At 32.8% G+C, this 24,438-nt stretch overlaps 3 protein-coding genes across 3 annotated transcripts; 1 reads left to right on the forward strand and 2 right to left on the reverse strand.

Annotated features, from left to right (window-relative positions):
- Positions 1 to 1,274: 1,274 nt before the first annotated feature.
- On the forward strand, positions 1,275 to 2,675 carry LOC100267366 (uncharacterized). The gene has a single exon (XM_010653154.3). It carries the CDS (start codon positions 1,275 to 1,277, stop codon positions 2,673 to 2,675), a length of 1,401 nt encoding a protein of 466 aa, XP_010651456.2.
- Positions 2,676 to 4,426: 1,751 nt separating this feature from the next.
- LOC100245054 (chorismate synthase 2, chloroplastic) lies at positions 4,427 to 8,676 on the reverse strand. Its single transcript, XM_010652851.3, has 13 exons — positions 8,322 to 8,676; positions 7,997 to 8,147; positions 7,825 to 7,901; positions 7,639 to 7,697; positions 7,451 to 7,534; positions 7,274 to 7,366; positions 7,092 to 7,172; positions 6,080 to 6,211; positions 5,883 to 5,985; positions 5,672 to 5,766; positions 5,516 to 5,581; positions 5,169 to 5,253; positions 4,427 to 5,073 (listed from the first exon to the last, which is right to left on the reverse strand). Exons 1-13 carry the CDS (start codon positions 8,440 to 8,442, stop codon positions 4,886 to 4,888), a joined length of 1,335 nt encoding a protein of 444 aa, XP_010651153.1. The 5' UTR covers positions 8,443 to 8,676; the 3' UTR covers positions 4,427 to 4,885.
- Positions 8,677 to 15,391: 6,715 nt separating this feature from the next.
- On the reverse strand, positions 15,392 to 19,794 carry LOC100250186 (probable E3 ubiquitin-protein ligase LOG2). Its single transcript, XM_002285075.4, has 4 exons — positions 19,615 to 19,794; positions 18,849 to 19,303; positions 16,580 to 17,066; positions 15,392 to 15,905 (listed from the first exon to the last, which is right to left on the reverse strand). Exons 2-4 carry the CDS (start codon positions 19,292 to 19,294, stop codon positions 15,789 to 15,791), a joined length of 1,050 nt encoding a protein of 349 aa, XP_002285111.1. The 5' UTR covers positions 19,295 to 19,303; positions 19,615 to 19,794; the 3' UTR covers positions 15,392 to 15,788.
- Between the last annotated feature and the right edge of the window lie 4,644 nt (positions 19,795 to 24,438).

Consider the following 24,438-nt stretch of genomic DNA (forward strand, 5'->3'; position numbering starts at 1 on the left):
TTATAATAAAAAATTAATATTTTTAGTTCTATTATATTATTAATGAAGGATATTTGAAAACTATCTTAATAGGTAGTGTTTTAATAATTATTGTAAAATGTATGACTTTAAAAGATTATATATTGTTGCTAAGAATAATGAGTTTTAAACCTAGAGATTAAGAGCGACTCAAAAATAATTATAAATTATTATAATAAAAAAATAATATTTTTAGTTCTATTATATTATTAATGAAGGATATTTGAAAACTATATTAAGATTTATATATTTACTATTGTTGTTTTATTTATAGAGAAATAATAAATTTCTTAATTAGGAAAAATAATTATAATTTAAAATCAATTATTTGATGGTTTTTTTTTTTTTTTTTACGAAAATTTTAATTTTAAAAATTAGTCCAACTCATCTTTCGATCAGTTATATTTGTAAGTATCCTAATCTACTTTCATTAAAAAAAAAAAAAACAGCGAATCAGATCGCGGATCCATCCCACGTGCTCATTTTCCAATTCTGTGACGCATTAATGAGTGAAAGCTCTAAGCCTATGAGGGACGAACACGTGGGAAATGACAGCTAGTGACTTGGAAATAAACGAATGTAAAACTATCACTCAGGACCGGCGGGTGATTTTATCTTTACTATTCTTATTTCAACGGCATTATCGATGTTGGTGAAAGAATCCTTAATGACAAAGGGGACACCATGACGTCGTACAGCTGAATTGGGCCCACAACCCCATCTCGACCGACTTTAGCGGCTGCTTCCTACCGCCACGTGTCTTCAATAATGCTTCGTCTCTTCAAAACGCCTCGTTTTTAAACGTCACCCATCACAGTTCCCACTGAACTGAACACTTAACACTTTCCTCTTTCAGATCTACATCCACTGTTCCATTTCAAGCCCTAACCCTAACCCTAGCATTGGCTTTAATTGACACCGGCAATGCATGTTTGATCTTGGATTCAAGTGATGTAAGGGTTCGATTCAATCGTCCGAAGATGGTTCCGTCGTGGTACGAGCCAATGCCGAGGAGAGTTCCGAGGAGGGTCTGGTTAGGGTTCCAAAAATCCATGGGTATCCTTGTGGGTGGGAATCACACCTCCTCCAGGTTTTGCACCCGCTAATCCCTTTTTCTCATAGTTGTTTGGTTCAATCTCCTTGCTTGATCTGATTTTTCTTTGAAAAATCAATTTTTTTTTTTTTGGCTTTCATCATCTTTTACCATCGAATTGTTGTTCGAGTGACCTGCAAAAATTGTTGAATTTGTGATGAGAATGGGTATCAAGGCCGCCTTGAAATGGCAGATCCTCTATGGGTCCTTAGCACGACGCTTGTTTCTTCGCGCTTGCTTGTTTGCCTCAGTTTTGGCAATAGTTCCTCTTGTGCAGATCGTACGCGAAGCTCGTGCAGTCGAGCCTTTCGCTGTGAATTTTGAGGACTGCCCCTTGGATGTTAGCTCAAACCCACTTTTCTTTCGGGTTGATTACTTGAGACCCCTGTCCGCTCTGGTATTCCCGCTTTTCGGGGCACTGCCGTGCAAGGGCCCTGAGAATTCAACGATTAGGGTGTTTAGAGAGCTAATGGAGATGGATTTATTGGATAATGAGGCTAAAACCCTTTGCGTAGGGGTGGGATCAGGATCAGCGATATCGGCATTGCGGGAATTGGGGTTCTCCAATGCTTTGGGTGTTGATAGGCACCCGTTCTTCTCCCTTTTACGGAAACGCTTCATTTATGAGCTTGATTTTAAAGAGAATTCTTTCGATTTTGTGTTCTCCAGAGCTCTTGATAAAGTTTCAGTCCCGGCACTCCTCATGCTTGAGATTGAGCGTGTTTTGCGTCCGGGTGGCATTGGGGCTATCCTTGTAGGTGCCCATGATTATAACTCGGGTAGCTTGATCAGGTCTGCCACCCCAGTTTCATCTTTCTTGAAAAGTTCCAATGTCGTTCATGTGAGTGGTATCAACTCTTTTACCCTTGTTGTTTTCGAGAAAAGGTTTGACACTGTTTCTTCCTTTGAGTATTTCCGGCTCCCAGATGAGTGCCCATCAGTCAAAAACAACAAACCGTTTGTGAAGAATCTGGAGAGTCTTGTAGAGGAAAACTCTGGACATTGTGATACACAACTTTCATATTTACCCAAGTTCATGAATATATCTTCCAGAAACCGGCTAATTTATATTAATATAGGTGCAGGGGAATATGTAAGCTCGAGTATTGAAAACTTGATCAAGCCCTTCTACACAGTGAACTCTCGAACTTCTGATATTTATGTCATTGATCATGACACGTCTGCTCTATCTGCTTATGTGAGAAAACCTGGTATCACCTTTGTTTATCATCCAGGCCTTGCTGGAAGAAATGCCATTTCTCGACCTGTTTCTGATGAAGATTTGAGCATGCCATTGTATGCTGAAGGGTTTGATTTTGTTCATTGGTTTAAAGAAACAGTAGTAGCTGGGGATTTTGTTGTCCTTATGATGAATGCAAGAGAGGTGGAGTTGAAACTTCTTTTCGAACTATTTAAGAGTGGAGCCATATGCCTTGTTGATGAAATCTTCCTCCACTGCTCAGAAGGTGTAGACTGCAACACTGCTACTTGCAAAGACTGCATGACCCTCTTCAAGGGTCTCAGAAACAGTGGTGTCTTTGTCCATCAATGGTGGGGGTTCTGAACCGCTGTGGCAAATTTGGTGAACTTGGTTTCTTGTGTTAAGACTTCAGTTTCCCTACTTATAAGGTGGGGAAAATAAATAAAAGTGAGGATGTGGAATTGGATGTGTGATCCACACACTCACCAGTTGAACTATCTTTGAATTCTGTTTAATGTTCAGGCATGTATGTCTGTTTCAATTCCTCATTTAGGTTGTGGAGGAAACTATTGAACTACCTTTGAATTCTGTTTAATGTTCAGGCATGTATGTTTGTTTAAGTTCCTCATTTAGGTTGTGGAGGAAACATCTATGCTTTAATATGATTGAAGCTATGCTGAAATGATCTCTGTTTGTCTGTTCCTCCTCTGGTATTTAGTTTTTCCTATAAGACTGATTAAGAATGCAGGTTTACTCATCCATGAAAGATGAGAAACATATCGATGTGAATAATGTGATTGACAACTGTAAGAAAATATATTCAGGTTGATTTATACTAGTCATGTGTACAAACACCTTGTCATATTGGAAGAATCTGTTTTCTCCATCCATCTCTCGGAGTCGAGATTTTTGGATGAGAATTAGAGCATTTGAGACTGTAATGAGAGCTTTTAGGAGAATCGCAGTGGGATTTATCTCTTAAGTAATAATGGTTCTGTCTACCTGCCTATTTTGGTGTTTTTTCCTCTCTTTTATTTATTTTTATTTTTTATTTTATTGGTAGTGATATCAAAACCCTTATTAACTATTGTCTTTGGTGTTTTTACTCTATTTTGAGATAGCTTATAAGGAATCTTTGAATTTGAATATTTTGAAATTTAAGCTGAGATTGATCAGGATCTGGGCCCAACTTGTTCCAAAAGTTGTTCTAGTACTATGACCTATTTTTGAGTAATGGAAACCTTCCTAATTTTTCATATTTGTGGCTTTGGTCAATTGTCTATGCATGCTTCCCATCACCCCAATTTCCAACTTGTTTCATTCTTAATCTGAACTGCTAACTTGTTTGCCCATCCACTCATTTATTTCACATTTCTGAAGCTGCTTAATAAGTGAATTTGAACTGTTTTCCCAAGCTGCATGCTATTTTAAATTTTAGGTTAATGGTTTTCTTATTTTTCACCTAAGCTGTTGGATATTTGGTTTGGGATGCAACTATTTACATGTGTTGCATAGTGAATACTATTCATGTATGCATACATGCTATAAGTTCACAAGTCCATGCCAAGCTTGTTTCTCATGGTTGCGGGATAGTTTTGTTTTTTTATCAAGTATAGTGGCCATTTCAGATTTATTTGTTCTATGTCTTACCGGACCAACCAATGGGCACAACTGTCAGCATATAGCTTGTAATGGTCATTAAATGAATGGACCTAAGCATAGCTGTCGTTATATAATACCACACATTATATAACCTATAATGTTCATTAAATAGTTCAGCTGCATCAGTCAATACCGTTTACAATGCAAATGAGTAGATCCAGGCCTGCCTGCCTGCCTGGCTCTGAAACCTGCCAAAGCTTTTTAGGTTTTCTCAAATTGCATCTTCTGAAGAGGGTCAATATTCCTTTCTAATGCTTCCTGATTATTGTGTAGAATCCACATACAACTCATCTTTATGATCAATATTTGATATTTGATGCTGGAAACCTACGCAAATTTATGATATTTGATCTTTTGAATATGAGTTTGGTTGAATTTGCAATTTCAAGTTTGCTTCAGTTCTTGACTTGATCAGTTTTTCTGGAGATCAATTTATAACATTTTTGTGTTTCATTAGGATGGTAATACCCGCTTATTTGCACAAGCATGGTATGCCTCAGGCTTTTGTATCAGCTTGGTAGAACTAAGATATAGAGCTTATTTTAGTCCCAGGCTCAATTACCTTTCTTAAAGCCCCTTGGGCTTGTCCATAAGCCTGATCAACGTCAGTTATTAATCAGTCCCACTCCCAGCTATTGATGATATCCATGTTAAAATCCGACACTTTATACATCAACACTTGGCTTTAGATTGCTACTGGCTGAACCCTGGATCTAGACCTGGGTATTGCATTGCCCATGTTCCTTTATAAACCATCTTCGAGTGTTTTGGACACACACACAAGGAGAAGTTAAAATGAAATGGTAAGTTACAGCTCAAGGATGCACACTATGAACGCTTCTATACGATCAATGCTGCTAAAATTACCCTGCTGCTATAAAATAAGATAAAGAGATTGATGTGCTTCTTCTCTAAAGGCCCACAGAAGGGTCAGCAACACATCCCACTTTTTCAACAGGGAAGGTCGGCAGAGTTGAGCTCAGTGATCCCATGGGTTCCTGCAGGGCTGTGTTGATTGGAAACAGCTCGCATTGTGCATATTGTGCCATTATCTGGTCTACAAGCACAAGGGCTATCATTGACTCCACCACTGGCACCGCTGCATATGCCCCATCACAATATGCATCAACAACCACTTCAATGGTAAAAGAATCCGTTCTCTAAGAGGAGATTTGAGGATGGAAATACACACACCTCGTGGAGCCACGCAAGGATCTCGGCGAATGTGTGATAGTATCTCAGTCTCATGTTTATCTCTAGTAACTGTGTGCTGCTTCATCTGTACAGTATCAAAATTGGAGGAGTTGACGTCAGTGTTGGTGATAAAATGAAGCTACCTTCCCTGTCTTCACAATGACTGACAGCACAAATATGACAAAGGTTTGTGTATACTATTAAGTGTCACCAACTCCCTTCCCTCTTTTTCCGATTAAGATGAAAAAAACCACTAACCGACTACAGAAATGGTGACAAGCAGGTGTGTCTGCTTCCCGTCATATACTTGACTGGAAAAACAAAGAAAAGAGACTACCAAAACTTACTTCAATTGTAGGCGTTGGCTTAAAAGCTATCCTCATGTTTAGGACTTCCCCATTAGATATCCCTCCCTGCATGTTAAATGTTAGTATTACCATTGAAGCACCCAAGTAAAATCAGATGAAGTTATGTGATGTATACATGGCTCTAGGAAGGGGTACCTGTATTCCTCCTGAGTGGTTTGTTCTTGTCCTGATTCTTCCACGTTTGTCTATGTAAAACTCATCGTTGTGTTCGCTCCCACTCATTAATGTACCTGCAAGGATTCTCAATGACAATCAGAAGCTTGGAAAAGTAAGTATCATTGTTCTCCTTAGAACTTTTTTTTTTTGGTGGGTTTTTTAAAACAAATACGACAAACCAATTCCATACCTGCAAAGCCACTGCCAAACTCAAAGCCTATCGATGCAGGCAGTGACATGGCAGCTCTGGCCAGTTGAGCTTCAAGTTTATTGAAAACTGGTGAACCAAGTCCCTGAAATGAAATGAGATTAATCATCCTGTGGATTACTTAAAAAAATTTGAAAGGGGGGAGAGAGAGGAAGAGAGAGTTGTAAGTGGAGGCTTACACGAGGGACGTTCCTAGCAATGCATGAGACAACCCCACCAACAGAGTCACCGCGCGCCATAACAGCATCAATTGCAGCAATCATCTTCTTAGCATATTCTGCATTTGGGCACCTAACAATACTTTCTTCTATCTGGTACAAGTTAACAATCTTCGTACACAGTCACCTTCATTGTCTAGGGTAATGATACTACTACACTTACTTCCGACAAAAGACCCATACCCAATTTCCTAGCTTGGGGTCCGTCCCAATCCTGGTTTTCCTACCTGGAGGAAACATCATTCCTTTTATGGGCCAGTTGTGGCCTTGTGGGTAGGTGAGAGGGATTTGGGGTTTGACATCTTAGTTGGTATTAATGTATTTGGATTAGGTTGGTAATTTTGCCCCAAAGATTACTGATTCAAAATTGTTTTACTACCATAAGTCTTATATTAACATATTCATGTTGGAGATCAGTATGCTTCTAGTTTGGAGCGTCGATGTTTCTGATTATATTTTTTTTTTTTTTTAAATTTATTAAAAAGTTTCTATTTTCTTAAAAAGTATTTGCCTAGTCTAATACAACTAAAAATCAAAGGATTTGGTATAAAATGCTTTAAGAAAAAATATAAAAGAAAGACAATAGTGAAGAAAAAAAAAAAAATTATTTTTATTCACTACTTTAAACTCATTTAACTTATTTTATTCATTGATATAAAGATTCAATAATTTTAAAATACAAAAATTTTGTAATTAGTTTTAATTATATTTTATTTTCTTTAATATTTTTAATAAGATAACTAAACTTGAAAACAATATTTTTCATACCAATTTTTTTTATTTAGAGAATCAAAGATTTTAAAAACTCATATTGGGTGTGAGAAACAAAACCTACAAATTCAGAGAAGCCATTGTTTAGCCCTGGTCCCTAAACTTCAAAAATCAAGATCAAGCGTATAAATCTTTGCTAGCCTTACACACCAGGAAGGATCAGGTTGCAAATAATTGTAGAGAATAAAATCAGCTTGTATACCTGATCAAGGTTCAGAGACTCATGATCCACCAAATGTTCTGGAAGTCTAACATTATGCACTTGAGAAACATATGCAAGAACCTGATCATTTTGTAGAACTCAGAAATTATAGTTTGTGTAAAAATACAACTTCATGATAACGTTAAAAAGAATGATTTCAGTGACAAAGATCATAAACACACCTCCGTCCCAGAAAATTTCTTGAGGATTTTCTTTGCTACAGCTCCAGCAGCAACTCTTGCAATGGTTTCTCTCGCTGAAGACCTTCCACCGCCCTACATTCCCAGTTGACAAATATAATCATACATCCAAGAAGATGGAGATTTAGGCAAATGTGAATTTTCTAAGAACCCTTTTACCTGGATTGCTCTTACACCATACTTGAAATCATAGGTTGCATCTGCATGAGAAGGCCTGTAAGCCCTTGACAGCTCGCTATAATCCTGAGAAATTCATTAACATAGCTCTTCAATATGATTAAGCACCATACTATATATATATATATATAGAGAGAGAGAGAGAGAGAGAGAGAGAGAGAGATACTTACATGTGCTGTCTGATCAGTATTTGGTACATGGACCATGATAGGAGACCCAGTAGTGAGTCCTGGAGGAAATACATCTTGCATCAGTCCTTTCTGATTTTCATGAAAAATTGAAGTCTAAAAATTTAAGTGCACTACAGAACTGGAACAGAAGCTGTGAGAAAATGTGAATATTAATGATCATCTAACCTTCAGCAATTCCAGAATATATTTGGCAAGTATCAGTTTCCTTTCTAGGGGAAACTAGTCGGCTCTGCCCGGGCCTCCTGATCATCACATTAGTTGAAATATCTAGTTCAACTCTCTTAGCATCATTTATAAGGCACATGTTAATTAGATGATATATGAACACAGTTCATACCTTCTGTCGAGTTCGACTTGAACATCAGCTTCTGAGAGGGGAATCCGAGGAGGACATCCATCAATAATGCAACCAACACCGCCACCACGAGATTCTCCGTATGTTGTAACACGAAAGTATGTTCCTAAGGTATTTCCTGAGGCCTGCACTTCTGGTTTTCATTTTGTAACATTCAGGGTTTACTGCTTTAGAATTAATTTCTAAATGTGGTTCAGGCAGGGAACGTTAAAGATGAAAACTGAAAAGAAAAGGGAAACAGATTCACAAGCCAAAATCGTAATATTGGAGAGATTTGGGTGGTGAATGGAAATGGAAAGAAACTCACTTAGCTTTCCCGGACGAATGTGTTTGGCTGGATACAATGCACAAAAGAGATGCGAGGATTCAGACACCCCATTCGTTCTTGGGGGCCTCAGAAATGGATTGACAATGAGAGAGAGTGACATTTTGACGATCGAGTACCCACTTCTTAGTTCTTTCAGGTGATTTGATTTGATTTGTTAGAGTGGACTGTACTTTACATGGAAGATGAGAGCAAGGGAAAGAGAAGAACCATTCTCCAAGCCATGAAAGATACAAGAGAGGGCTTAAGTTCCTCTGGCATTAGGAGATTTTAACGGAGGAGGACTTGTCCTTATCCTTGAATTGAAATTGAAAGCTCTCTTTCCTTTTGGCAGCGTTGACAGCCATAAAGTTTGGTTGGTTTCTTCTTCAACAGAGGCGTTTTTACAGTGGCAGCTTTTTACGGGCCTTGGAACCATGTACAACCATTTTCGGGCTTGTAGTACATTTTTTTTCCCTATAGACACGTTTTATTTCTTGTTCTAGTAAAGCCATCACATTGGGTGATTTTATTGGTTCAGAGGGAGATGAGACTCGTAATGATCTTAAAGGGTACAAAAGCTTATAGTTTGTATATTTGAGATTTACAAATATGTGTAAATAATGTTTCCAAAATAGGTAAATTTGTACAAACCTTGTACACTTCCTATAACTGTCTAGTAGATTTGTACAAATCTTGTACACATCCTATAAATGTCTCGTACATTTAGCACGGATGTCTTATATGCGTTAAAAATGTAAAAATAAAAAATAAAAATCATATTTGACATTTATATTTGTGTAAATATTTTCAATGGTTTAATATAAAAAAATAAATAAATTATGAGGATTAAGAAAAATACGTAAATAGAGATTTGTGGATACCGGATAATAAAAGACATTTTTATCCAAAAGATTTTGTGAACTTAAAGAACAATTATACAAACTATAAATAATTAATAAGTTAAAATGGATGAAATAATTTTTATATTTGTGAATTAACTTTTTTTGTGTTTTTTTGGAAGAATAATTTATTTTTTTTATATAAATATTCTTGATTATTTGAAGTATTTATATGTATGTCTAAAACAAAATGTTTTTGTAAAAAAAAAAGGAATATTTTTTAAAAATAAGACCAAAAAATGGTCAAAAATTAGACTTTTAAAATTGGGTTTCTACACTCTTTTAATTAAATAACCCAACTATAAACCTCGAGAGCCATTCTCTGCCTCATCTCCCCACCAAGTGTAAGGGCAAGTTAGGCTGAGCCCAAAGACAAAATGTTATACATCAAATTCAAAAGTAAAAATAATTGAAAGGTAAAAAGAGGCATCAAACAATCACAAATATGGAAAGACAGGGAATGTGACGATGACTAATTTTAATTGGTGGGTGAACAAAGCCATCAAACGATCACGGATATGGAAATATAGGGAATGCGACTGCGAGTCTGTGACTACATTTTGCCCAGAAAAGGCCGCATGCGACTGTGACGGTGGGGTAGAGCTCCACCTTCATTGTCAGAGGCTCAGAAGCCTTTCCTTGTGGCGAGTAATGGAGGAGGCACGGCAACACAGTGGCTGTCGGCGAGCCACTAATTTGGGATAAAATAAATAAATCAAAGGCCATACGGCACTGCTTCCGAGTTCAAAATGAGCTGTAAGTTTGTAACTTGTAATGCAGACGCCATTCTGTCAGGGATGCTCAACTGGCAAATAAATGGTTCACACGCGGCCTAAATAATAATAATAATAATATACCACCCTTTGTAATGATAGGATGCAAAAAAAATTTAGGCCCTGTGTTTTTTTTTAAAAAATAAAAAAATTGAAAGCAAAAACTGTTTTTTATTATAAAAAAATAAAAATTTTGGGTACTATTAGATAACTTATTTTTTAGTTATTTTTAATTATTTTTTTAGAATTGTTTTAAAGAATATTATATAAATATATATAATGATTAAAAATAAAGTTAATGACATAAAATTTATTTTTAAAATATTAAAAATAGATTAAAAACAATTTTAGGTTTTTAAACATATTTTTGTTTTATAAAATTTTAGAGAGCAGTTTTCAAAAATTGTTTTTAAAAACTATTTTTTTAGAACTATTTTAAAAAACAATTACAGATATTACCCTAAACTTTTAGAGAAGAAGGAAGGTGTTACAAAGAGTTTGTCTAGATTTCAGCTTGACAAATGTGCACTCAAGAGGTTGAAGAGACAAGGTATTGGATAAGGATGAAAATATCAAATTTTATTGATATCTTAGTGATTAAATATATAGATATATCAATGAAAAATGAAAATTTTGAAAAATATTGATGGGATGAAAATTAATTAAAATTTATAAAAATATTAGAAAAAATAAAAGAAAAACATAAAAGAAGACCATAGTATATATATTAAAATTGTTTTACTAAATAAAATCACATGGGTATGATAAAATTTGTAAAGATTATACCAGTTTCAATGCACATTTGATGTTAAAATAATAATCTATTTAATTTAATTATATTCAATAATAAAAAAGAACGATGATATGGGCATGTTTTTTAAAAAATGTTTATATTTTTTTATTTAATCGATATAGAAGAAGATATTAAAAAAACTTGTTACAAATATTATTATGATTTATAGTTTTCATATCCTTAATAATCAAATAAATGAAATTTAAAAATAAATTTTTTGAAATAATTTTATTTATTACAAATTTAATTTAATATTTTATTTTTTTCTCGTGGATATTTTTATATATTAGCATATATATATGCATGGATGATGTTGTTTTTATAGTACAATATTTTTTAATATTAGGTATATATACAGTCATTTTTAAAATTTTTACTTCTAAACAATAAATTTATGGTATAAAAGTTGAAATTAATATATTTATTTGTCTTTTTTTTTTATGACTTTTATTTAATAATGATTTCAATTAAATTGTTTAAATCAAAATGTATTCTCATAACTCAATATATCAAATTATTCAATGTTTGAAAATGAACTTTATTTATTAATTTTAAATAATATTAATAATTCGTATTGTATTTTTAAATTATGTTGTTCCTAATGGAATGACTTTTTTAATACAAATTTTAAAATCTCATTTTGTTTGTTGATAATTATTATTATTTGTATTGAGAAATTAAATGTCATATAGGTGAAGGAAATAAGAAGAGATAACACTTCAAAAGGTAATTAATTATTATGAAGATTTGATGAAATAATTTAAGTTAGATTTGAGAATTATATATATATATATATATATATATATTATTAAATAAAAATTAATTTCAGATAAATAATTTATTTTAAATAATTTATAAATAATATATAAAATGACATAATTTACCAAAAATTCAATTAAGAATATTGGTGGGCATGTTACAAAAGAAGTTCAACCTTTACTTGAAACAAGACCACCCACACAGATTATTTACTCTATTTCTGTTGAAAACCGTTATCCCATTCTTTTGAGTTTCAATTCCTTAGTTGGATCCCTTGTTTCAGATTAAGCTATCTATTTGATTTAAATGATCATGACATCGAGCTTATAAAGTGATGGGAACCCTAGATTACCCCGTTCCCTGACCTAGAATCTTGTTGATACATGTTATCTATCCTTAGACTTTCTAGATTTAACGCAACCGAATAATATGATAATAAAAATCATAATAGAGACTAGATCTAGAGATAGAAACTCATACTTATGATATGGATGTTCTCAGATTGAATACAATTTGAAAAAGATGTCAAATCCACAATAGTCGTCGTAAATCTCATCTATTCAACGATTTTCCACCTAATCTCTCTTTTCATAAATCTTGACACAAATGAAGGGTGAACTTCTCTTCCTCTCTTGAGGGTGGCTATAGTTCACTCTCAATCTCTCTTTGGAAGACGATGGACAAAATGCTAAAAAAAACTTAAACCCCTAAAGGGATTGTTGGGAAACCTCGAATTGCTCCATTCCCAAGCCTTAGATCATTAGGATGTATGTAATCCTATCTTAGGCTTTCTAAATCTATCACATATAAAAAATAATGACATTCAAAACCAACAATAATACCATACATTTAGAGAAATGTGTCATACCTATGATCTGGATGTTCATGAATCGATTCTTGTTAGTGTAGAATACTTTAAAATCGTAAAAGATCTTGTACACTCAATCATCTTTCAGCTAATAACTCCACCGTGAGTCTAGGAACTGAGATGGTGCAGATTTGGAAGTTAGGTTGCTCTTTCTTTAAATTAAAGGAAGAGATAAGAAGATTGAAACCCTAATCCCTATGAGGGATATTTATAGGTTTTTTACTAGGCTTAAGTGATTTAAGTCCACCATGGGTTTAGGTCACTTAATCTAGCCTAAAAAGATTGTTAATTGATTAATTAATCTAATAGAACTTCAATTAATCAATTAACCCAATTCAAGGATATTGTTCACTTACCCATGTGCAACCTTGCATAATTACTAAAATGTCTACATGCACACAAATGAACCAAAAACTCATCTAACCCTCATAAATCATAAATCATGGGGACCACTAAGACTCATAAGATAGTATTGACTCCCTTATAATCCAATTCTGAAGTTGACTCAACATGCTATTACATAGAATCAACTACACTCTAATGTCCTATGTATATTACAATAAGACACTAAGTGCTCAGGTCTGTAACCTACTATCTACCATATATAATTTCCCCATGAACTGGTCATTTGTATTATAACAAGATAAAAGCTATTGGCTTTTCAAGACTACCTTTACAATCCTTAAGTTATAAATCTTCATATTATGTGATCAAATGACGTACTCTAACTCATTAAAAACGTATGTTAAATTCCATTAAAGGAATTAGTACGATTCCACAAATTTTATGATCACAAATCCTTATGATCACCCAAGATAACACATTATTTCAAAGTCCATGAGATATTATGACGTTTCATTTGAGAATACTTGTTACGACTTGCTTCCATCAATAGTGACCTGATTCATGGGATAATTTATTATCACTTTAGGATTTTACCCATAGATCAAACTTTTGCATAAACTCAATATTCTCTTAAGGTTGAAGAACAATACAAAATAACAACTTGGTGAAGTTATAACTACTCAATAGCTTTATATCATGATTCACTGTATGTCTTGTTAAATGTGCAACTATACATATTAGTGCACTCACCAAGAGAATCTCATCCTAATGGCCAAAACCAGTCATCCCTCGAAGTAAAAGGTGGTACACTACAACCTCAAATAGATTATCTAATTCTACAAACTGACTATGAACAAATCATCTACTTATAAAGAACCCATGACTTGAATCTTCTATACAACTCTAAATGCACTCAAGTCATATATAATGCTAGAGATGCTACGTCAAAATGCTCATAAAGTATAATACATGGAATAATGATGGATAAAGTGAAATTGTCCAAATTTATTACATTATTTCATATTTTTAAAGGCTATATCCACAAGTTTGTATAGGATTCTTTGCGGGCTTAAGTGACTTGTGCCCAAATTGGGTTTGAGTCACTTAATCTAACATACTTGAGTTCTAATTAATTAATTAGCTTTAATAGAGAAATCTAGAGATTCCAACACGAACCCCTTCTTAGTGTCCAACACACTAAGGCCCAAACATTTACATGGTGTATGGCCTTTCAAGTCCGAGCACCACAAAATGAGTTTTATTATTGTTATTATTATTATTATTTCTCTTCCATTTTTTTTTCACAATGTCTCACTTCTAAATCATTTCTAAATTCTTATTAATTGTTTTTCAACTATTTTTACAATAAAGTTTTTTTTGTCAAAATTTAGATAAAAATAAGCGCTAAAAAATATTTTCTCTTAAGGTTAATTGTTGAGAAGAAAAAAATTAAGACAAAAATGAGGAAGAAGATGGGCATTGAAGAGAAGAATGGGAAGAGTCATTTAGGTATATTGGAAATTTGCATGTGAATATATTAATAAGGTTAATATTTTAAAGTGGATATGTAAATAAGTAGGATGTAAAAAGAAATTTGATAAATGTAAAAAGAAATTTGGTAGATTCAAATATAATTTCCTTACTATAGGTCTTAATATTAGGATAAAATTATCACCTTAGCCTTAATAAGTCTCATCTAATCCCTTAACCCTTATGGTACAACCCAATTTCTCAATTGTTCACTCAAATAATTATGCACATGAAATTGATAACTCAAGCATGGGCCACCATGACCCATAAAATAATAGGGTCTATCTTTACTCCACTAAAGAAAATTAATCACACTATTATATTTTATGTAAATTAATTCAAATCAATTAATTAATAAAAGCATTGTCCTTGACCTACTATGTCACTGCACATGCAAACTAATATCTTAATTTGATTAGAATTTTATTATTCATCAATTAAATTATATTTTAATTCAAAAATTCACTTTCTATGATCATTTTATATTTCCATATCTTGCTCGAGAAGACATGACTATTCCCTAAGAGATATTATGATGCCTCTATTAAATATTCATCTCCAAGTTAACGAGGATATATGATTACTTTATAATTTCAATCATTTACGACTCAAAGTGACCACCAACCTAGTTACTAGCTTAATGACCTCTCAAGATTGTGAACACATGCAACATTATAATTATGAAATTATGCATGTCCAATCAATAACATATATGACATGAATCTCCATAAGTCATATTCAATGTGCAACATATGCACAGTAGCACATCCATCCTCCCCTGATATCCCATTTTCAAGGAAGGTGTTCGAATCATTGTGAACACGCTTCATCAAGCCACGAGAATCCCCAAGACCCATATATCTATACACAAGAAAATTGAACTAAATAATCAATTTCATGTGTTCACACTAATGTAGTCGTTTGGTCCCTAAAAGAACTGGGATGTCTGAAATTTTATTTTTCAGATAAATTGTTTTTAAAAAAAAAAAAATTAAGAAAAAAAAAACATGATACATTACAAATAAGAAAGGTGCTACTGACCCTGGGGCAAGGAGATTTTACAAATGGGACATAATTCTTTAGAGTGAAATTTACACCTTCAATGCCTAACAAGTAAAAAAAAACACTTTATAGCAGAAATTAATAATTTCTGGAAAATATACAGTCGTTTTCTCCTCACATTTTGAGGCAGATGGGTAGAGTGTTAGAACTTCAATTTCCTTAAAAATCCCAGAGACAATCAGAAGGAAACACCATGAATCAACATGCTTACAGTGGAATTTCTTTCCTGCAGCAAAATTATTTCCAAAGCAAACATGATTTTCTGTATGTATTGGAAGTATCTAACTCTCACTATTTCCAGTGCAACATCCACATTAGAAGCATTGCATTAGAACCAAAGCAAGGCCTCCAAACCTTCATGCTGCATCTTACCTCTAGTCTATAGACATATTGTTGAGAAGTCCTATGAGACCATCCTATAGCAACATCATATGGTCCTCACACGTCAGATTTGTTGTTTACCTTGATCTCTAGGAGCTGCTCAACTGGTTGTCGGCAAATAGGGCATCGGTTCATCTGGAACCTCAAAACCTTGGCACACCCACCACACATACACTGCACCAATAGTCCAAACAAAATCCAACCAACCCATAATTAGACACAAGAAACTAAAATGTTCAACAATTTAAGCTTTAAAATCTAAGCATAAGATTGATAAGATTTAACGCAAATGAAATACATAAACTTCAAGAAATACTTCCTCCTGAGGTGTGGATGAGATTAGCTGACTGGATCATGATTCTCATCCAAATCTGTTTTCTTCAGTTTTAATGTGTATGCATGTAGGTTGAACCAACCCATCCATGGAGAACAGGACTTAATAAACTGAGGTGGAGCTCCCAAGCGTTCATATCCAACTTAAAACAGCAATTTTTGATAAGTAATCCTTGACCAATAAACTTAATCTGATGGAGCATATTATTATGGGAAAACTCTGGGTATACTACCAGTACGCCAATCTAAGTCAACTGGAACCTATTTCATTACTTTGTGTTCTAAAATTAAACATTTATCCAATGATCTTCAAATCCCAGTTGTTGGTAATAGTTGCTAATTGAGGCACATTCTGACCAGGATACAAAAGACACTAAAGGCATGCTGTCAGTCTGACAGCCTTGTTTTAATCAGTGGAATGACTGCCTATTGACTCCTTTTCCAGTCAACACAGAAGAGAAAAAAAAATTAGCAGACAGGGAGAAAATAAAGGAAGAAATAGAATTATTATATACCATGTGTCTGCAAGGGAGGACAGTTGTGTCTCTTGGTTCTGACAAGCAGATGACACACTCTTTCCCAGAATCAGTACCATCAGCATTGTCATCAACAGAATTCCCAATCCCAAAAATCTCCTGCAGCTCATATCTCATCCCCTCTGCCCACAGTATCTGTTTCACAACCCGCACTTGTTGTACACCTTTCTCCTTCTCAAACACAGCCTGGGTGATCTGAGAATTCCCAGTCAGATTTCCTTCTGATTGGCTATGGTCCAATGGGTATGCCCCAGCCTTCACCAGGAGAGGACAAACTTTGATATCACTCTCCTGCATTAACTCTGTTTCCTCAAACATTGAGAAGTCAATCCCAGTTCCAGAAGGTTGTTTGAACTTCTGATCAAGACCTTGCTGGAAAGACACCGTCACAGGTTCAATCACGCCTTCCTTCACTGTAATCAGGTCACCGCTAATGCCTTCTTTGCCAAAAAATACAACTGTGATGCTGCATGCAGGAAAGAGGGAAAAGGAGGGTTAAGATGGAACTCTATCAATAATAGGTAACATGATCCAACCAGGTTCTCCAAATAGCTGCTCTAAATAGGCGCACGGCATAAATATCTCTTGCTTTCCAAAAGTTACAATTCATGCCACTTTGTCAGACAAGATGTTTGGCAAAACATTCCAGAAAATGAAGCATTTTCTTATATATTAAAGATGGAAAAACATAGGTAGATAGAAGAATCAGTACAGCTTAGTGTAACAAATGTTGGATATTTGTGGGGGAGGAGAAAAAATGTGGTCACAATTTCTCCAAAGGCTGTTGACCCCCTGTGTACATAGGGTGCAGCCCCTTTTCTTAGGTGTCTTTTAATAGACTTTCTGTTTGCCTACCAAACGCTGTTGAGCTTGTCCAATAGGATCACTTCATGCATCTTCGAGAAAGAAGGCTATGCCACACCATAGCAAGCATCCTTCACAAATGAAAGCATAAAGAAAGCCAATTGCAACTAGGCTTTCTGCAGCCATAGACTGCAGGGTAGAAATATGAAGCAATTTATTCTTTCAGCCATTGGTATCTCATGCAACAAGGTGTGCCTTCATGTTTCCTTTTCCTTCTTAAAATAAAAAAGTCACAGCAATTATGAAATCTTTCCTATGGTATAACAAACCTGATCCTTTTTTACATTAAACAAGACTCACTCTAGGAATTGCCAATGGAAATGTTACATTTTATTCAAAGCAGGGTGATGATGTCAAAGTCAAATATGACCAACAATATCATTCATGGAAACATCTTAAAATAAGATTAATCAGAAACACGACCAAGACACAATTCAAAACTATGAACAGTTGATTCTTATGCCAAAAATTACTTTAGATAATTTCATTTTTGGAATATTCTGATATATGAAACTTCAGATTGTTATAATCTGAGATCACAATGGAACACAAAAGCATCGTGAAGACAACATAATCTCCAGTTCAGAGAAAAATGCAAAAATAGGGGTGTCCTTGCCAAACTTCCACCAAAGATACATCATATAGTAAAAGGTTCAGTTTCAGCCCCAGTTGTCAAGGGGCAAGGATTTTGAGTTCAATATTTCATGCTAAAAAATTCAATTGTAACCCCAATTACTAAATATAAGTGATGTCCTCATGTATTCTGCAAATTTCATACTAAACAAGTAACTTCTTGTGTGAACCTAATGGAGAGTTTACTTCCACTTTTCGAAGTTGACTCCCTCTGGGAATAAACTTTTGGACTCTGTGCATACATAACAAGATGAACGGCTAAAAGCAAGAGATGCAAATTAATCATTGTCAATGGCACCAAACATTCCGCCACCCAACCCCGACCTCCAACCTATACCCATTGGCCATCAGCGTGATTATATGCATTTCAAACAACAATGAAGTACTCCGGAAAAATATTTTTTTATTTATGATTCTATATATTAATATGCTAAAATATTACCACAACACTACCAAACATCCAGAGTTGAAGTTCAGGAAATTGTATAAAATGAAACATGTATAACCTAATTATTGCAACTCTAGTATTCAAATCAAATTTCATACCAGTTTCTTCTGCAAGCAATAGGTCATAATTCACATTTCATACATTTTAAGGCAGTGTGCATCAAACTCTTTATGTCCAATTCAACCTCTAAGATATCATAGTAGAGGATATGGAAACTTAAAATTCCTAAACAAATGCAAGTTTTCTTTTCCTTTCCCATGAATTCCTCCCAACCAAACAGACCATCAGGGAGACAAAATGTACCTTCCAGCTGCAGTAGCATCAAAAGTGAAAGCAACCAGAAACTTCCCCGGATTCTCTTCATCTGGTTCAACTCTCAATGTTTCTTTTTTAATATTCACATCGTTTCGGATAGTAATTGCCTTCTGATGCTCAACATAAGGGGCAGGTGGGGGCGGAGCCACCCCGCAAGGTTGGTGCCCACCAACCCAATTTGGGATTGCACCGCCAGCGCGATGAAGGCGGGTGTACGAACCCGATAACGGTACCGGCACAGGAGGGTAGTGACCATTGTAATTATAGTAGTAAGGTTGATTAGGGTTAGGGTACGCTGATGTGTAAGCTGTGGCAGCGGCAAAAACGTATCTGTTTGCAGTAATTTCAGGTTGGGGTGATAGCTGAGGCGGCAGAGCTGGGTGGTTGCGGTGGCTCCGCTGGTGTCGCCGGCGACTGCTTCCCGTGTTTCCCATTTCTTTACTCTGTGGAAAAATATCAGTCCAGTGGAACAAAAAATTTTAAAAATTTATAATAAGAGATAACAATAACAGCAAAACCTCTAAAACCTGATTCTCCCACGGCTGGCTACTGAGAAAACCGCGAAAAGAAAAGAAGCAAGGATTGACTTAGCTCACTTGAATCAAAAGGAGATTTTTTTTATTTTTTTTGGAACGGAAATTCCAATCCCAAATGGAAAAAAGTCCAAGAATGCAGAATTCATCTTCTTCAATTTTCTTGCATTTTCTCAGTAACCAAACATGATAGGAACTAAGAAAAAGCATAAGATTCGCACCTTGGGAATGGATTGTGCGGATGGTGGGGTTAGCAGTTGCGATCCGTTTGGAAACCCAGAAAGAAGAGAGCTTTAGAGAGAGAAAGGTACTAAAAGCGCAGTGGTTAGGAATTGGGGATGAAGTACAGAGACAAGTGACGTCAGGTAGAGAGCAGCCTCTGACAGCTTAATGCCATGTCATGTCCTATTGCTGGATCTGTCTTTTCACACGTGGCAGGTGACATGGTGCGTTTAAAGATTCTACCCTTGGCTTTCTTGCCACCTCATTTCCACCTCGCGGATATTGGCATCCCACAACCTTCTTTTTGGTTTCTAGTTTTTAGCTCTTGCCACATTTTCTTCCTTTTTTTTCTTTTCCCTCTTTTTCTTTTTAAGAAATTTAAGCACCATTGGAAAATGCCGAAACCACCCATCTTTTCTGCATTTCTTTTAAATAAATAAATAAATATATAATTTAATTGATTCATTGCCTTATTGATACTTAAAACAATGACATGATAATCTCGTATTGACTTTATCTTTATTCCTCAGTGATTATGTCATACTACCATATCATAAAAAATAGCATTATTATATTCTTAAAATATTGTTAAAGAATATAATAGTGTTGGCATGCTTTTCTTTTTTTTTAAAAAAAAAATATAATTAAAAACCTAAGGAGAATTCTGTTTTTAACCTAACTAGACTTGGTAATTGAGTTAAGGTCCTCATTTCACCTGTAATTTAAACTCAAAACCCAATGAAATAGTAGAAATTGAGAAAAAGGATATTGACTTTAAATAATCCCTAGAATACCCTTAACTATTAAATAAAAAAACTAATTCACTCTATCTTTCTCATTCTCTCTTTTAACTATTTTATCTTTCTCTCACCTATTTATTAGTGGGATTAAGTTGAATCATTTCCCAATAATTTTTCTCCATTAAATTAAATATGAAAGATAAATGGTTAAAAATTATTATTGTTAAATGCATTTTTGAAGTAAATAACTTTTAAATACCTCATCAAATTTTTTTTTTTTTTTCAAACTTACATAATATATAATAAATATTTTTTAAATACCTTGAAAACTTACATAATATATAATAAATGTTATTTTTTATTTCAAACTTATATTATGTCTTATATATATTAAACAATTTTTAAACACCTCATAAAATATTAGTATTCTTTATTTGTTCTAGCTTGCAAATTAGACATCAAATATTTTTTTTTCAAACTTATATAATATATATAATAAATAATTTTTAAATAGCTTAGCAAATTTTTTTTTGTTTTTTACTTACAAAATAATAAATATGTTGTATATTATTTCTCATATATATTATATAATTTTTAAATACCTCATAAAATATTATTATTATTATTATTATTATTGCAAATTAGACACATGATGTTTATTATTTCTCATATTATTTTAGAAATAATATAAACACTCACATGCATATATATAATATTAATCAAGAAGACAATATTTCTAGTAATGGGCATAATTAAAGTCTTCAAGATATTCAAAATTTTTCCATTCCAAAATTACCTAATTGTTTTCCACACTGATCCTAAATATTTCTAAATAAATATTTAAATATTGAAAACTATTAAAATAAATATTTTCTTATTAAAGCGATTTTTTAAAAGTAATAAGATAAAATTCATGAAATCTTCAAACCTCTAATTACAATAAATATTTTTAATTTAAAAACTAATTTCATAATTTAAATTAATGATTTAAAAAAAAATAAAAATGTTATGAAAATAATTTTTGTTTATTTTAATTCCATTTAAATATAATTTGTAATCTCTATTGACAACAATAAAATTATGTTTATAAAAACAAAATAGTAAAAATATGTATTTCATTTAGTTTACTTATAATGAACAATTCAAACATGATTGATTTTAATTTTATTTCTTATGTATTAATTTTTGTAGGGAAGGTGTTAATGGCATAGTTTAGTAAAAAAAAAAATCTTATCAATAATCGTCTTAATGTCAAACTCAAGTTGTTTAAAAATCATACAAAACCTATTAAGAGTCTTATACACCATTGTATACTTGACACATTTTCCTTATACAATTAATGTAATACTCTTGTATAGTGACACAAATTTCATATCCTTCCTAAATTATGTATCCATGCAGGTGTGTTAACTATGTTTTCAATGGTTTGGTTGGAAAAATTGTGGATGACTTAGGGTAAAAAAAATTTTCCTAAATATCATTATTAGGGGAAATATTGGAATTTTCATGTGAAAATTAAATAAAGTGCATGGCATAAGTATATGACCTTTGGGTGATAAGAAAAATAAAGGAGTTATTTAGAATCAATTGAAATCTTTTATAAATGATGGTCTTGTACACTCTTGTAAACTTAGTATATTTCCCTTGTACAGTTAGTGTAATACCTTTGTACAATGACACAAATTTCATATCCCTTGTAAGTTATGTATCCATATAGTGTGTTTAATCATATTTCTAATGGTTTAATTGAGAAAATAGTGGATGATTTATGATCAAATTTTTTTCCCCAAATATCATTACTAGGAAAAATATTGGGCATGTGTGTTTAATTATATTTATAATGGTTTAGTTGAGAAAATGATGGATGACTTATGATCAAATTTTTTCCCCAAATATCATTATTGTGAAAGTTATTGGAATTTCCATATAAGAATTAAATAAAATGCATAACATATGTGTACAATTCGTGGATGATAAGAAAAATAAAAAAATAGTTTAGAATAGATTGAAATATTTCATAAAGAGTAGTCTTGTACACTTAGTACATTTTCCTTGTAAAGTTAATGTGATATCATTGTACAATGACACAATAAATGAATAAATGAAATTTAATTCTTTTTATTAATTTCATATAAAAAAAATAGTATTAAACAAGGTTTTCATTTTTTAATTAAATGTATTTTCAAAAAAAGACAATATAAAAATAAAAATAAAAAATAAAAAATAAAAACTTGAAAAATATTTTTAAATCAAGCTCAAGCATAATCTATATAATTTTTAACTACTTGTTTTCATCTAAAATGAGTAAATATACCCTTCAACCCATTTATATAAGAAAAATTCAATCTCTACTAGGTATAGATATACACTTCTAAAATTAGGTCATATGAAAACATTTTAATTGGGTATCTAAAATAAAAGTTATCCATCCATTATTTTTCTTTCTTTTTTTTTTTTTAATAAATTTTTAATTAATTCAAATCATTAAAAAAATCTTTAGTAAACAAATTTGCAACATTTCATATAACTTATTATTAAAAGTCATGTTTAAAAAGTTATTAAAATAAGAAAGAAAGAAGATTAAAAAAAAAATTAAACTTTTTATTTTATAATAGTAAAAAAAAAAAATTTAAATACTTTTTAGTATAAAAGAAAAGAAAATAGTGAATATATTTATTTTAAATAGTTTTTTAATCATTAAATTATTTACTTCTAAATTGTAAAATATAATTTTTATTTATTTAAATTAATATTTAAAAAAAAAGTATTTTCCAAAATAGTATTTGAATCATTAGTATAATTTTTGTTTATTTATAATTTAAAAATAGAAAATAATATTGATTTTTCAATTATTTATGAAAGAGTTTAAAAAAAATAATGAAAAATTTAAAAATGGTTAAATAAAAGAGAATTTGCTAGTAGTGGCATGTAAAGAGTGGTAAAATAAAAACAAAAATGAGTCAAAGGGTATTTTTGTTCATTGTTATCTCATATCCTTATAATCAATTATGGGTAGTTGGAGGATCTTACCTTAATTATCAAACCCAAGTGGGTTGAAAACACAATTCTTCAAAAAAATCTAATGTTTTTTTTTTTAAATAATTAAAAAAACTTTAAATATCTCAATTTTTAAAATAATTTTTAAGAATATAAAATAAATTTATACTATTTGTATAAGAATTTTTTACCTTTTATATAAAAAAAAATTATTGTAAAAAACAATATCCTACACCTCATACATAATTCTGAAATTTCAAACAGAAAAAATAAATAAAAAACCATTAAGCATGATCTTAGACCATAAAACTAGATTTCTAATAATAAATCCTTTCTAAAGTTGAAAGGATGTTGGGCATGACCCCAGCTCAGAGAAGGAGACAGTGGGTCATTGGCGTAGCTTTGGGGGCACTAGAGAAAATAAATGGGAAGAGGTAGGAGTCAAGTTTTCAACCTTTTTATTTTTTTTCTTTTTTAAAATTTTTTTGGAAACTCTTTCTGAGGCCATGGATGAGAATAAGATTGTCCTGAAGCAGGAAATTGCGTGAGGAACACAAAACCCAACAAAGGAAAAGTCCTCACTCTTCACTTGCTCTATTTGCCTTTAACTAACATCACGTGTCCCCGTCTTTGTCCTCGTTTTTGTTTTGTTTTTATTTCTATCGATCTTCCCCTCTCTCTTTCGAGCCTTTACTTAAAAAAAAGATGGACAAGTCAATGAATGCGCGTTTGAGTTAGACATCAAACAAAGAAAGGGATAAGCAAAGGTGTTAGGCCGTCATCCAAAAAGGAAGTTGAGAAAGAAACGCAAAGTCCACAGATGACCTCTCAAAAGATCACCATCGGAGAGGTTTCCAGTTAGGTTTTCAAATGATGAATTTCGACTATATACAAAAACAATCTGTATCCAGCCATATCCAGCCATACCCAGCCATATATCGTTTGGAAATGATAAGTTCATTTAGCACGGTTCATAACCCTTTTCCCTGTGATTAACAATCATATCTCATGGGACAAAGGTGAAAATGAAGTGAGAATCAACAAATTCAACCAATGTTTTGGTTGATATCTTGGGAAAATCAATCA

The sequence above is a fragment of the Vitis vinifera genome, chromosome 6, assembly GCF_030704535.1.
Source record: "Vitis vinifera cultivar Pinot Noir 40024 chromosome 6, ASM3070453v1".
Taxonomy (NCBI): domain Eukaryota; kingdom Viridiplantae; phylum Streptophyta; class Magnoliopsida; order Vitales; family Vitaceae; genus Vitis; species Vitis vinifera.

Bases quoted from the DNA above. Each gene is read 5' to 3' on its own strand.
- LOC100245054 (XM_010652851.3), bottom strand. From the start codon at position 8,442: ATGTCACTCTCTCTCATTGTCAATCCATTTCTGAGGCCCCCAAGAACG. The intron at 6,212-7,091 runs GTATACAAGCTG...AACTTGTACCAG, and splicing joins AGTCTCTGAACCTTGATCAG to ATAGAAGAAAGTATTGTTAG. The intron at 5,582-5,671 runs GTACCCCTTCCT...TTTAACATGCAG, and splicing joins ACCACTCAGGAGGAATACAG to GGAGGGATATCTAATGGGGA.
- LOC100250186 (XM_002285075.4), bottom strand. From the start codon at position 19,294: ATGGGAAACACGGGAAGCAGTCGCCGGCGACACCAGCGGAGCCACCGC. The intron at 17,067-18,848 runs GTACATTTTGTC...TCCTGCATGCAG, and splicing joins GATGCTACTGCAGCTGGAAG to CATCACAGTTGTATTTTTTG. The intron at 15,906-16,579 runs GTATATAATAAT...CTATTGGTGCAG, and splicing joins TCCTCCCTTGCAGACACATG to TGTATGTGTGGTGGGTGTGC.
- LOC100267366 (XM_010653154.3), top strand. From the start codon at position 1,275: ATGGGTATCAAGGCCGCCTTGAAATGGCAGATCCTCTATGGGTCCTTA.